Source organism: Melanostigma gelatinosum (genome assembly GCF_949748355.1).
Source record: "Melanostigma gelatinosum genome assembly, chromosome: 11".
NCBI lineage: Eukaryota > Metazoa > Chordata > Actinopteri > Perciformes > Zoarcidae > Melanostigma > Melanostigma gelatinosum.
The window spans coordinates 9,227,565-9,242,278 of record NC_136644.1 but is presented as its reverse complement, the minus strand read 5'-3'; the positions used below and the strand labels follow the sequence as shown (position 1 = coordinate 9,242,278).

General features: G+C 44.6%; 2 protein-coding genes across 4 annotated transcripts in view; both read left to right on the top strand.

Annotated features, from left to right (window-relative positions):
- rpl9 (ribosomal protein L9) overlaps window positions 1–14,714 on the top strand; it is a 337,328-nt gene that overhangs the window by 3,553 nt on the left and 319,061 nt on the right. Inside the window, exons 7-8 of one of the 2 annotated variants that reach the window (XM_079278962.1) lie at window positions 1,088–1,214; window positions 1,708–1,863. In XM_079278962.1, the coding sequence (XP_079135088.1) occupies window positions 1,088–1,191 (104 nt within the window). In that variant the 3' untranslated portion in view covers window positions 1,192–1,214; window positions 1,708–1,863. Of the gene's footprint in view, window positions 1–1,087; window positions 1,215–1,707; window positions 1,864–14,714 lie in introns of those variants that run through there. The other variant, XM_079278963.1, reaches the window with a different exon arrangement.
- On the top strand, window positions 3,969–14,180 carry rfc1 (replication factor C (activator 1) 1; the record flags this gene model as incomplete). Of its 2 annotated transcripts, XM_079278950.1 has the most annotated exons (23): window positions 3,969–4,058; window positions 4,512–4,658; window positions 4,748–4,823; window positions 5,402–5,518; window positions 5,677–5,975; window positions 6,136–6,213; window positions 6,813–6,890; window positions 6,983–7,351; window positions 7,914–8,021; window positions 8,139–8,318; window positions 8,744–8,848; window positions 9,088–9,469; window positions 9,609–9,724; window positions 9,864–9,978; window positions 10,330–10,418; window positions 10,692–10,829; window positions 11,129–11,224; window positions 11,319–11,572; window positions 11,709–11,826; window positions 12,017–12,162; window positions 12,254–12,467; window positions 13,372–13,560; window positions 13,667–14,180. In XM_079278950.1, 23 exons carry the CDS (start codon window positions 4,056–4,058, stop codon window positions 13,772–13,774), a joined length of 3,525 nt encoding a protein of 1,174 aa, XP_079135076.1. In that variant the 3' UTR covers window positions 13,775–14,180. The 2 variants fall into 2 exon arrangements, with proteins under 2 accessions (XP_079135076.1, XP_079135075.1); XM_079278949.1 differs by lacking the exon at window positions 3,969–4,058 and having other exon boundaries at window positions 4,491–4,658.

Below are 14,714 nucleotides of genomic sequence, written 5' to 3'. Positions count from 1 at the left end.
CTCACACACGTGGAAACGTTTACTCGATTATGGTCCATAAATGTGGTCAACACACGTCGATCACTCGCTTCCATGTGTTGTCGTGGGGGCTGATGAATGTAACGTTAGCGCCGCCATTGGGGTATTCCTTCATGAGATACGGCATCAGAGGATAAGCTGGGTCACCCAGCAGAAAAAACGGACATCATCTTCGCCCTCTATCAATTCTTTAGGGCATTTGCTCCATCTTTTAGGGCACAACATCATGCAACAGGTCCGACTCACTAGCTTCTAAGCTAATTTTAACATTACCGCCAATGGGGAAATGCTAACCGCGATTAGCATTAGTGAATATAATATATCTTCGTACATATTTTCATGCTCCATAAAGAAATACTTGCAGACTAAGGTCTCTCAAGGCTACCAAACGGAAGAAGTAAAACGAATCAGCGTCGATCACTCGCGTCTCACTCGTTTCCTCTGTGTTGTCTGTTTGTAGCTGTATCTCTGAATAGCATTTATTGCTAACTGTAGCTTCAGACAGCCGCTCCGTGGGGGCTGATCGCCGATGGTCAAGCAGCTCGCTCATCGCTCGAAGAACAGCTCGCCTCCTCCGCATGTAGGCATTAGCAGCATTGTAAAATGACGAATTTAACTCCACAATAGCTGCTACTACAGACAACAAAGCAAGCAAGGCTTGCCATTCGTTATCCATGTTGAAATGAATTGCTGCTGGTCGCCGGCTGTTTGTTTTCTTCTGGGTACGGGTCACGTGATAGTGAGTGTGACGAATCGGGGACGGAGACGTCATGGCTGGTAATAACCAATCCAGTAGCGAGCATGGGTGTGGGCTCATTTTTTCTAACAGACATCCGTATCAGACGTCTACACTGAACCAAAACCCCGGAGTTTTCAAATACCTCCAACCTCGGCGGAGTGTTCAGGTTCCTCCGTTAAGGCTGCTCCAAAACTCCGGCGTGGTGTGGCTGCTCAGTGTAAACGTAGGAAAACTGGACTAGTGTGGATATGGCCTCAGTCTGATCTTCAGTCTCCTTTCCTCCTCAGTCATTGTTGTGTTGCTCATCAGCCCAACTTCTCTCTGTTCCAGCTGCGCTGATCCAACAGGCCACCACAGTCAAAAATAAGGATATCAGGAAGTTCTTGGACGGTATCTACGTGTCTGAGAAGGGAACAGTGGAAACGTCGAAGTAAACTTTACATCTGCACTCGTTGAGGTCAGACACTGCTGCCAAAGCCCATTTTCTTTATCTTTGCATGTTCCTTACGCTCTGACGTGTTGGTGGCGATGCAGCCTCTTGTTTCTGTTCTGTAGTTGCTCTTTCCTCCGTTAGATTCTGCAATATGGTACCTAAGTAATCTGATTGTTTTCAGGATTAATCATATTAAATAGCAGAAATTGGTTCTTTATAGTTAATGTGGGTCCACACCGTTTTGTGAAACAATACATGGATCATATCACCACAACATGGTTCCACTGGAGGTCTATAATTAGCACTGAACTGTTGTCCAGCCGTATGTTTTTTGCTTCAGATGCCTTGTCGTGTTTTTGAGTTTAATTTCCTCATTTACGACTAACGTAAATGCATCTAAAATCGGAGTTATTGCAATGTTTTCTGAAGAAACTAGACGTCTGCTTTAATAGTGCTCATGTCATTCAGGCCTCAGTAATTCAGCATATTGTGGTCATTTATATGTATTTCTTTTCAGCGGCCTCAGTCTAAAAGGCCACCGCGGTCAGAAAGGACATCGGGAAGTTCCTGGACGTCTTCTAAGTCAGCGAGAAGACTACTGTGGTTGAGCAAGATGCAGAATTGTTCACCATGTCCTGTTATGACCAATAAAACTACCATCTTTTCCAGTCAATCTGTCTGCATCTTTATGTACCACTTGGAAGACAAAGTTTAGTTTGTCACTGTACACAGGGTTGCACAACAAAAATGCAGTTGTATTTCCATTCGGCTACTTAAGAAAAGCGAATACTATTAGCCTAACATGAAGCATTCATTTGGTCTCGCAGCATGAGAACATCCGCTGAAGTCTGGTGGCTAAAATAGACATGTAATGGTGACTCCAAAGTATAAATGGAAAATGAGTTGTAATGTGAACGAAGGAGACGACCTGCATTAAAAAGAAAAGTCACTACTTGTTCGCACTAAAGTGTTGTAGACAAAATTTAAATGTTTTGGTATTTTAGCAATTTCTTTGTCATATATTTAGTTTGTCAAGTCAGGTGTGGGTCTCCATACTTTCTGGGGTTTAACATGTAGCCGCTTGCTGAGTCATGACGATGTTGCTCTTTGGTTGAGCTGCTGTTTAGGGTCTGGGATCGGTTTGGTCCAGGGCTGCATCAAACGAATCCGGTTGTCCACCACAGGCCTGCACCCATAGTCTCCAGCACTCGCCTCACTGATGTTTGAGACCAGTTTCTGAGGTTTAGTTTTGCAAAGGGTTGTTTCTACAGCTTTTACCTCATTTAGTTTCCTAAACTAAAAAATTGTCATGTCAGTGTTGAAACAAATTGAATGTCATTGCACTCACAGCAATTAATGTGGCCTCCCCTCTATATAAATTCAGATTCAGGTAACAGTGTCCCACTATTCAAAAAGTACACTGCAAAGTGGATCTCAAATGTGGAATTTAGGAGTGCAACAGTAATGCATTAAAATCCGAGATGGCAGGACGCGTGTCTCCATGTCTCACTGTCCTATGAGATGTCTTTCTTTTTATATTTTTACTGTAGAATTCCAAGGAAAGCAGGGCGGACACAGTGACTGGGGCTCGGCAGGATGAAGAAGAGGATGAGAGAAAACCTGCTGCAGAAATATCTTCTCTTCTTTCAGTGTCAGCCTGTTGCCTTGGCCTCCGTGTGCTGACACAGAGAAAGACCAGCTCTTATATACACTTGACTGCATTTCAAAACATTCATTTGAGCATTCATTGATTTTTATTGTGGACACATGGTATCAGTCAACAAATCAAAGGGCACCAAATCACACGCTGTGGTGTCAAAGTAATTATTAGAAGGAGTGAATTCCAGGAAACTTTCACCTGAGAATCAAAGGCTTTTTACAGCGACTCTAATATGTGATTATATTTCTCTCTATTAGGAATCAAATTGAATGTAAAAATCGGAGTTATGCTTTTTACAATCTTATGTACATTAATTGTATCCCTGTCATTTTTACCCCTCCACCGTCAGCATCTCGACATGTGCTCTTTTAAATCAGAAATTTAAGTTTGAGATGGACACTTGTGTTTTTGTCCTCCTATAGAGACAACAATTGAACATGTGTCCTTTCAGTATGTACATAGACATGCATTTTGAAAAGATATACAAAACTGTGTGCCCTTGAAAGTAAAAAAAACAAAAACAATTGCATAATCTTTTAAAACAATAACCAACCATACTCACTTGCTCAATCTTAATGATCAGAACATTGAACTGGGTAATACTCGTAGCATACTCCTCATTACGTATTGTAGTATATGATTAGTGTCATATTTTATCCTGAATCATTATAAGTCAGTCCTACTTGTTTTCTCAGCTTTATGTTGTATGTACTATGTGGTGCTGCTATCTTGGTCTCCTGAAAAAGAGGTTAAAATAAAGTTACATTATATTTACATCATGCATGGGGTCTAATAGAGACCCTTCTTTTAATTAATATCTGATAGATTTGTTAAGTTTTATCATTCGCAATTAGATATAATTTAGAAAAGAATAACAAAAGAAATCCTCAAATTAACTTTTTGTTGTCTCTAGTATACTATATACATTTTAAATATATTCATATTTCCTCTCCTGATAACCCTATTTACTGTCCCCTTGCTCTTTTTTTTTAATAATTTGGGTGGTTTATTTGTTTTTGTTTTTATTGCTGTGTAAATCATTTTTGGAAAACAACCAAACGCACGTTCAGTGACGCACCCCAACTAACTCCCGGTTCTACGTCATCTTCAGGCGACAGAATCCAGCTTCGCGCCAAGCAGTTGGATGATTAAATTACTTTTTCTGACAACAAGCCTGACCGTAAACTGCGAGAAAGCTGTTTATAATGGTGAGTTACACATTTCATCCGCCCTGTCTGCAAGCTGTCAGTATAAACAACGTGGTCACAAAACGCGAAAAGAATCCTGGCGTCTTGTCGAACTTCTGCTGCTGTTGAAACGCAAGACCAGTGCTCAGCGTTAGCTGCAGCTAAAGATGAACAAGTGTTCCTCAAAGTCAGCGAGTACACGTTGAGTTGATAATAGTTTGCTCTGTTGGAACTAACTAACAGTTAACATGTTCCTGCTGTTTCCTTAGAGTTTAAATTATGCACTTTTCCCTAAAATGAAAAAAATCAATGTCAGAAAAGGAAATCTTCAAACTGTAACTCATACATTTTTGTATCCAGTATGCAACGTCAACGTTGTACGTGACGTCAGATAAATGTAATGTGTGTGCTCAATCAATAACCTCGTTATCCGGTTATACATCATAACGTTACATGTGTACTGTCCGCGGGCAGGACATCAGGCGGTTCTTTGCACCGACTTTAGACAAGCCTGCGGTGCAGAAACCAGCTCCAACCGGAAACGTCAAAACAGAGAAGAAGAAGAAGAAGAAGAATCCTCTCTCTTCGGACGAGGAAGTGAAGAAGAAGGAGACCACCAAGGCAAGGAAATGATGTCCCCCCCCCCCCCCCCCCCAGTAATTCATCTGTTTCATTATTCATCATGTTTCGTTGTGGTTCATGTGCTTCAGGTGAAAAGCTCCAAACCAGAGGAGAGACGGAAGGACAGTGAGGCAAAACGAAGGAAGCATATAGTCATAGAATCCGGTATGTATGATTCTGAGCTTCTACATCATCCCCCTGCACCATGATGCTCCTGTGTTATTGTTCCATCCGAGGCACAGAGAAAAGCATCTGTTCCATCTTTGACAGGCAGAGGGATGTTCTGTAATAATCACCGTTGTTGAGAAGGTTTTTCTAGGCTGACAATCCGATTGAATTGCCATTTAGTTTTATTTCAGTTGCTGAATAAATCTGAGATGCGGGCGGCGATTCAGAGGTTTCCAGAGTTTTCTTCGCGCCGTCTGGATAACGGAGTACTCCATCTGCTGAGAGATTAAAACGGGTATTTTTAAATTGTTTCCACAAGTTGCGACTCTTAATTTAATAATTGAGATAGGGATATTTGCGACCCTTAATTAATAAATTGAGAGTCGCAACTTTGAATGTCTCTTTTTACTTTTTTAACCAGATGGACTGAAGGAAACTCTGGAAACCTCTGAATCGCTGCGTTGCTTTGAGGAGTAGAGACTTTTTAATCCGCTGCGGTCGACAGTTTGACTCGTTGCTCTTCGACCTCCCTGCGTCTTCTCTTCATGGCGCGTCTTGTTTTTCTGTCTGTCCAGACTCCGAGGATGAGAAGCCAGCGAGGAAGTCAAAGAAGTCCCCCAAAGAGAAACAGACCACGAGCAAAACGAAGCCACCGCCCAAAAAGGATCCTGTGCAGTATGTCTCTGAAACAGGTAATGGGTCGGTGGTTTCTCCTTACACTGCAGACACACATGCTTGAACCGTGCAACATGACCTGACGTCCATGTCGTGACTAATTGTCACTTTTACCTTGATGATGATGAGGGGAAAGAGATGATCTCCGACTTAAGTTTCTCTTTTTTATTTGTAGACTCAGACAGCGACAACTTTCAGTCTTTGAAGAAGGTCTCCAAACCCAAGCAGAACGGCACGGCCAAACCGACAAAAGCAGGTGCCAGCGCTGCTCGTCCAGGAGCCAAAGAGGGGCTGAAGTCTCCGTCCAGGCCCTCCACTACACAGGGGAAAGCTGCGCTGAAGTCTCCCGTCACCCCAAAGTCAGCTCCGCCTCCTCCGCGCAAACAAACCCCCACCTCGGTACTCGACTACTTCGGCAGCGCGGCGGTCCAGCGGTCCGATAAGAAGCTCGTAGCCAGCACCAAGCGAAAGACCGTGAGTGCTTTTTCATCCAAACTGTCAAGATTCAGGGCATTCTGAGTGTCACCCACTGAACCCTTTACTGAGCTGTCTTTTTTCAGCCTTTCTCCACAGTAGCAAATAAGAATCCGTTTACAACAAACTGACTTTGTTTAAAAACTCATCTTCTCCTCAGCCAACTCAGGAAGCAGATGATCCGATGAGCGATGAGCAAATCGCCAAACAGCTGCAGATGGAGGAGGACACGATGGAGGTATCGCTATAACAGCAGAGACAAGTAGTCCATTGAGAGAAAATGTGTTTTAATCTTCAGCTGTTTTGGTTTTAATTTTTCATGTAATGTTCCCGAAATTTTAAGAGTTTTATCATTTATTTGACATGAATTGTAAACTGAATACCTTTGGGTTGTAGACTCTTATTTGGATAACACAAACAGATTGAAGCTGTTATGTTAGGCCATGGAAAACTATAATGGCTTTCTTTTTTACACTTTTTTACATTTTTAGACAAAAAGATTAATCTGAGAAAATAATCTGCAGATTCATCGATCATGAAAATAAGCGTTTGTGTAGTATTTGTTATGTGGTGTGCCTGCCTGTAGGGGTATGAAGGTGGTGCACCCAAAGTTAAGAACCTAAAGCGTTTGCCTCTCATGCCTGGAAATGTGAAAAAAAGAAATATGAATCTCTTGGAGAATTACTGAAATTTAAATAATGATATAATGTTTGCTTGAATACTTGAATGCAAAAACTCCCAGGAGTAACGCAGACAACTACATTTGCTGCTCAGTTACAACCTTTATTCAAAGTCTGCTTTCTCATTCTCGTACTTTCTCGATCCAACCTCACTCAGCTGGAAAAGCAGGTCCATGAGGACGAGGAGTTTGCCAAAACTCTGGCTATGCTGGACGAGGAGCCTCAAGCTAAGAAGGTCATATAAAAAAACAACAACACAAAGGAACGTCTGCGTTTTTATCTCAGTGGTTGTGGAATATCATTGTGTGTGTGTGTGTTGTCGTCCAGCCTCGTAAAGGCTCTGATGAAAAACCAGCCGCTACTGCAGCTCCCAGGAGGAGCAGTACAGACTCTGCTGCTGGCAGCAAGAGCAGCTCGTCAAAGACCACCCGAAGGGGCAGCATGTCGGAGGATGCGATTGGCCCGACTCCTAAGAAGGACCCCGCCCCCGTCAAGGCCAGCTCCAAACTGGCCACGATGAAGAAAGCGAACGAGGAGCGAGACGAAGGGTCGAAGGGCAAAACGCCAGTTTCGCTCACAAAAGTAAAAATCTCTCCCAAAAAGGAGCCGCCCGCTTCGTCGAGCTCGGACAAGAAGTTCACTCCCAAAACGGGAACCACGCCTACCGCGGTTAAACCTTCTCCCAAGAAACCAGAGGTGAGCAAATGCAACGCACACAAACACATCGGCCCGATCCCAACCTCCACACTCACGGACTCACGGACTTTGAGGCGCGTTCACGCAGAGTCCGTGAGGGTTTAGTTCTGTCCCACTGTCAGATCATCGAGTGTTTGAGGCTCTCTGGCAGACATTTTGAGACCTTTATGAAACGTTTATGTGAAACTGCATTTCTGCAGACTTTGCCCAAGGAAATTACCCACAATTCATAGCAATGTGACGTTAAACACGGGGTTACCAGTAGAAGCATGGAGATGTAAACAAAGAGGACGGTACAGGTGTGTTCAGCCTGGAATATTACATAAGAAACATTCAGGGTTAAAGATGGACCATTAAACACATGCAATCAGAGGAATGGAAGCAGAGATTATATTACACTTTCACAGTTACCAGGTGACGTCAGTCCCTGAGGGTTCAGGTTTTGAGGCCTTTAAAGGGAGATTAGGATTGGGCCAACTATGCAAAGTAAAAATAAGTAAAAAAACGGAGAATAGAGAAGTTAAAAACACAGTGAATGTCCTCTGTCTCTCAATGTGATTAGAGTACGAGTCCTGAGGACGCAGAGAAGAAGAAGGTCAACTCTGCAGCTTTCAGGAACTTCCTCAACAGAGATGGACCACGAGCTCTGGGCTCCAAGGAAATCCCACAGGTAACACACACACACACACACACACACACACACCAGCCTTCAGACTGACCGCCATCTTCCCGTTGAACTGTATCTTGTTCCTAATCACTGACTGTATATCGTGTGTGTGTGTTCCAGGGTGCAGAGAACTGTTTGGAGGGCTGCATGTTTGTGCTGACGGGGGTCATGGAGTCCATGGAGAGGGACGCCGCCAAATCCCTCATCGAGCGCTACGGAGGCAAGGTGACGGGCAACATCAGCAAGAAGACCACCTACCTGGTGCAGGGCAGAGACAGCGGAGTCTCCAAGCTCGAGAAGGTGACCTGATCCGGACTAACAAAGTCAGACCCAGAGAAGCATGTCCTTAAGAATATGTGTGTGATGGCGGAGAGCTCTGATGCTGACTTGCATGGTTCTTGGATGACTTTATAACCATATGAAGACGAGTAAGCTTAAAAGTAGTCTACATTCTGCTTTAATACATTATGGTATATAACTGGTAAATTGTACAGGCCATAATAATGAGCTTATTCAGAGTTAATCAGTGTTTGATCAGGAGTTTCTACTGAATCAGGTGCTGTGTTATAAATGTAATGAATGTGTATTGTTTATGAAATGTTTCTGTAAGTAAGAAGCAATCTTACTAATTTGACACGTTCTGTCTTTCCCTTCCTGCCTCTTTTCTTTACTGTATCTGCCCGTCAAATAATACAGTGTGTTTGTACAATTGGCTTTATTCTCAGGCGGAGAGCTTCAGTACCAAGATCCTAGATGAGGATGCTCTGTTGGAGCTGATCAGAACCAAACCAGGAAAGAAGTCCAAGTATGAGATCACTGCAGAGGCCGAGGTCAGCTCTTTTGTACCACTTCATCATTTCAAGTGTTAATTATAAAAATAAACATTATTTTATCACAACGTAAGATGTCAAAACCTTTTCTTTTAAGGGCACAGGAATCACAAACTAATCTGTATGTTTTAACAGAAGAAGCAATTTAACTTCAGTTGATCTTCAACCTCAGTTACATCATGCATGCATGGTGTAATTTGAAGTGCTGTAACTAATCTGGGATGTTTTCTTTTTTTTAGTGCAAAGCCTCAAAGACCAGGACTCCCCCCAGCAAGAGCACCCCCAAAGCCCAGAAGATCTCCCCCTCCAAGGGGAATTCCCGGTCCCCTCACACTCCGAGCCCGTCAAAGACCGGCCTGGCACAAGGCCACGGTGCCAGGACCAGAGGTGGAGCCACTCCACCTGGGAGAGGCTCGGGTCACACAGCCCTTTCCTCTTCAGGAAAATCATCCCCATCGGCGACGGGGGACGACGTCAGTCTGCTGTGGGTGGACAAGTACCGCCCGCGCTCTCTGAAGACTGTGATTGGTCAACAGGGAGACCAGAGCTGTGCCAACAAGCTGCTCCGCTGGCTGCAGAACTGGAACAAACACCACAGCGGGGGCTCTTCCAAGCCAGCAGGTAGTCGACGGTTGATCTCTCTTTGTGTGTCAGCAGAATTCAGAGTAATGATAAAAACTACACACCGGAGCTCGTTTTGGTTCTGAAAATGTTATCCGCGTTAAACAGCGTGTGCTTTGTGCCGTTTGTTGCTGTGCAGCTGCAAGGTTTGGTAAGTTTGGAGGAGGGAGAGATGACGGATCAGCATACAAAGCTGCTCTGCTCTCTGGACCTCCGGGCGTGGGGAAGACCACCACAGCAGCTCTCGTCTGTGAGGTCAGTCTGAAAACACACACGGGCATGTTTTTGGGTGCTTTACTATGTATTCACAATAGTCTGTGTGTATTTCAGTATTGCTGCACCCATGGTTTCTAGTCTCAACCTCTCGTGTGTGTGTGTGTGGGGGGGCCTGCAGGAGTTGGGCATCAGCTACGTGGAGATGAACGCAAGCTGCTGTCGCAGCAAAAACAGTCTGAAGGAAGTCGTCGCAGAGTCGCTCAACAACACCAGCATCGAGAGCTTCTACAAAGGTTTCCTTCTGTCACGCATGTGAACCTACTTTAGCCTTTAGTGTTGTTGGTTTCAAAAGGGAAAACAAGTGAAGTCTTCTGAGTTTGATTTGGTCGCATAACAGCATTGCTGTAAAACCAACTGACCACTGTCAGCATCTTGTGATGCAGTGTGCTAACAGAAGAAGCTTGCCTTAGATGTAGATGCTCATGCTTTAGTGCTATGTGGTCACATACTGTTCATGCAGAACAAATGAAGATTTCTGAAATTAAAGTGATCAAATAGCTCGACGCAAGAATCATTTGGAGGCAGGTAAAGTGTAATTACCTTCAATACTGTGGTCTATGTGACTGTTGGTGCGTGTTTTGTAGGCACCTCTCAGAAAGTGAGCAGTAGACACGTCCTGATCATGGACGAGGTTGATGGCATGGCCGGCAACGAAGACCGCGGAGGAATACAGGTTAAAAAACCAAAACCTTTCTCTGATAGTCTGTGTAGAGGGGGGGGGGGGGTTGATCTTAACTTTTAGGTAGGAATACAGATGTTTAAAGAAAAACATCAGGTTCGTGTGTGATGGCATTGGTGTATCATTTTGGGTTGTTTCTAAGTGCATGCAAAGCAATGATTGCTGTCAAATCGGCATATTTCCTGGATAACTGCTCCTAGCTACTGTTGCTGCAGGGGACTGAATGCGTCACGTTGATACTGACCTCTGACCCTTCGCCTCCTGCAGGAGATGATCGGCCTGATCAGAAATTCAAAGATTCCCATCATCTGCATGTGCAATGATCGTAACCACCAGAAGATCAGGTCGCTGGCCAACTACTGCTTCGATCTGCGCTTCCAGAGGCCACGCGTGGAACAGATCAAGGTAACCACACACTGTCCCACACCTGACAAGTTGTCTAGCATTTGGGTTAAAACTGGAGGATATGAGACACAGAGAAGCTGAAAGAATCCAACTAGTACATGTACATCTACGGTTGTATGCATTTGGTTAGTGGCTGAAAACCAGCTGATGATATATATTGAATTTGAATGTTAATAATTCCTAATAATGACCCACAGAACTGCTGTCTGTCTGTTACCCACTTTTAGTTGAAGTGAGCTCTTAAATGTAATCATTTACTGTTAACGCTCCATCACTTCTGTTTCCTTTCGATCTCTCAGGGAGCCATGATGTCCCTCGCTTTCAAAGAGGGAATCAAGATCCCGCCCCCAGCTCTGAACGAAATCATCCTAGCCTCCAATCAGGACGTCCGACAGGTAAAGAAGACGAAGTCTCATCAATTTACACTGAGGACATGTCTTCACTCGCAACCCTCTCACCATGCTCACTGTTTTCTTTTTTTTTCTCCAGGTGATCCACAACCTGAGCATGTGGTCGGCCAAAGACAAGGTGATGACGTATGACCAGTGCAAGTCTGACGCGGCCAGTGCCCGCAAGGACATGAAACTGGGGCCGTTTGACGTCTGTAGGAAGGTGTTTGCCGCGGGGGAGGAGACCGCCCACATGAGCCTCATCGACAAGTCGGACCTCTTCTTCCACGACTACTCGCTAGCGCCGCTCTTTGTCCAAGAGAACTACCTGCATGTTCGGCCAAAGGCTGCCGGGTGAGAGACGCTAGCTGTTTCCATTCTCTCTATGCTAAGCTAAGCTAGTGGGAGTGGCAGCAATTCTCAACAAGAAAACAGAGCAGTGCCAGTGATGTGGAACTGTTCATGTGATACCTCGTGTCTCTTCTCTCAGTGGGGACCTGAAGTCCCACCTGATGCTGCTCAGCAAGACGGCTGACTCCATCTCTGACGGAGACCTGGTGGACCGACAGATCCGCTCTAGGCAGAACTGGTCGTTGCTGCCCACCCAGGTAACAAACACACACACTTTAGAAGTGAAGGTTTTTTTAAGACGTAATTTGATATAAAAGATTTCATGACATTTGAATGATGCATTTTCATGATATTTAGATTAATTAAACACACGCTCCTGTGTCGGGGCACCAGAGATTCATCAGTGTGTGTGTGTGTGTGTGCGCGTGTGTGTGTGCGTGCTCGTAGGCCATCTATGCCAGTGTGTTACCAGGCGAGCTGATGAAAGGCTACATGAGTCAGTTCCCCACCTTCCCCAGCTGGCTCGGCAAGTACTCCTCCACCAACAAACATTCCCGCATCGTCCAGGAGCTGGCCTCGCACATGGGTTTGAAGTGAGTAGGCCTTGATCGCTGCCTGTTAACTATTTACACACACAATCACACCGGAGTGTATTTAAGCGTCTCATTTGTTTGTCTCGCGCAGGACGATGTGCAGCAGACAGGCGGTGAACCTGGACTACTTGCACTACCTGCGGCAGACGTTGCTGAGCCCTCTCCAGAGGCTCGGAGCGGAGGGCGCCGGGGAAGCTGTGCAGCTGCTGGACAACTACCAGCTCATCAGGGAGGACGTGGACAGCATCATGGAGATCAGCGTCTGGGGCGGACAGCCAGACCCCTACTCCAAACTGGACCCTAAGGTCAGTAGTAGTAGTAGTCGTAGTCGTAGTAGGTCAGAGTTTGGTGTTTAGCATGGAAGCAGTGGTCGAAAGTGACGTGTAAGGAACTATACCACAGTTCGTTCAGGCTGTTGTGATTAGAGGATGAAATTGTCATATAATAGCAGTAATACTTTTGACACTTGCCAAACTCCAGTTGCAGTTTTTCACAGTGTGACTTCCCTTCTGTGGAGTCGCTTAAAGCTAGAGGGCAGTTGTTTTCCCCCCCACTGATAATGAGAGTGCTGAAAAATATCATTTCAACACAACAAAAGCACCGTCGACATGGTTATGACATATGAGGCTGTTGATCGCTTTCTGTTTTGGACTTCCTCTGAACATGCTGAGTGTCTTTCTTTGGCGGCGCCATAGCTTCTGCCAGACTCCTATCTGCTCCCGCTAAGGCCTCTACTCCACACCCTTTCTGCCTGTCAAGGTATAATACAGGATGACAGGCATACCGTGTAACCAATCAGAGAGCTAGAATCAGCAGCGACGCTGTGAAGAACTGTGAGTGTAAGAGCCTGAGTTTTGTTGATGGCACTTTGTGTTCTGCTCATTCAACGCCGTTGTTGTGGAGTTAATAAACCACTCGTTCTGAGAGCGATCGGCATTGTTCTGGTGTTCTCAGTGCGGGAATGTCTCCACAGACACCTTGACTCCACTATACTGAGGAATACTGGCAGCTTTACTGAGGGCAAGAGGCTTAATCAGCACTGTGTGAACTCCCTTTGCAAGGGCTTGAATGTAACAGATGCTCATTTGTGTGGAAAAGTCCCGCACGCTAGCTTTAAATGAATGTCACCTACCCACTTGTTGGATGACTATGTTCTCAACCATCCGCGTTCACCACCTCTACTTCACAACACACACTGTCTCCTCGCAGGTGAAGGCAGCATTCACGCGGGCCTACAACAGAGAAGTTCACCTGACGCCGTACTCCCTGCAAGTGGTGAAGAAGGGCCGCCGCGGTGGTGGTGGTGGGGGGGAGGAGTCTGAGTTGGGAGGAGAGGACGTGAACAACGAAGCACAGGAGTCCGAGGACGAGGGCCTCAAAACCGACGCCATGATTAAAGTGAGAGCATTAACAGCGAGATAACGATGTCAAACCGTTGCATCCCATGCACACTCCTCTGTCTTTCTCTGTTTACATGTCGTCTGTGTCTTGTCCCTCTCTGCAGCAGAAGAAGGCCAAAGCCACCAAGGAGTCAAAGAAGGAGAAGAAGGACGATTCTGGGAAAGACAAAGGGAAGGGGAAAGGAAAGGGGAAAGGCAAGGCCAAGAAATGAGCTATGACCAGAGGAGGAAACTGTCCTGGTCTGCCGCCCTCCGCCCTCACACACACTGTAATATTCTGTCTCAGATCCTTAAATGAGTATCAGAAAGTAGTGAGTCTGGTTACTGCAGGCAACTCTAAATGCTAACCCCACTAAGCTAGTAAGAAAGGTTTCCACTTTTTTAACTTCCTGTCATGTTTCCATCAGAGCGAACAGAGCTGTATATTCTCTGCTGGTTCCCTCCATTATCATGTCTATAGAGCTGCGTAGCGACGTGTCTCATCAGGAGTGTAGTGGGCGTCTCCCGGGTGTTGAGGCTGTAAATAATATAGTATGTATAATACAGAAATGTTTGAGCTCGACGGTTAGCACTGATGTTCTTGTAAATTGCAATTTTGAGGATTAAAGGAGAAATGTGTCACTCACGAGTGTCAGTGATTGATTTATTTTACAATTTAACACTTTTACAAAATAGTTTCTGGGAGGTTTTTTTTTATTTTAACGATATAATATCAAACTGAGTTTTTAATACCTTTCACCACCATATTTTAAGTTTTTTCCACGTACTATATTATGACTGCGTTTTTTCGACTGACTTTTCTTTCGGCATATACTATGGCTTATTTTTGACATACTATACTATGACTTCTTATGGCATACTATTCAATGACTTATGACACAACATACATTGTTTATTATGGTATATTATGACTTTTCTGTCTTTTGAATATAAACTACACTTTGCCTTTTTTATGACTTACTATACAATTTCTTTTTATGTCATTAAAAATGTTCACAGTATTTATGACATTAAAAACATCCCATTATAGTATGCTATAAAAGTCAGTGTATATTTAGTCAAAGTACGGTGTGTCATTAAAACAAAGCACAGGATCTCCTCAAATGTTATAGAAAAACTCCAAAAAAACAAGCATTCACCTGAAGTGTTTTC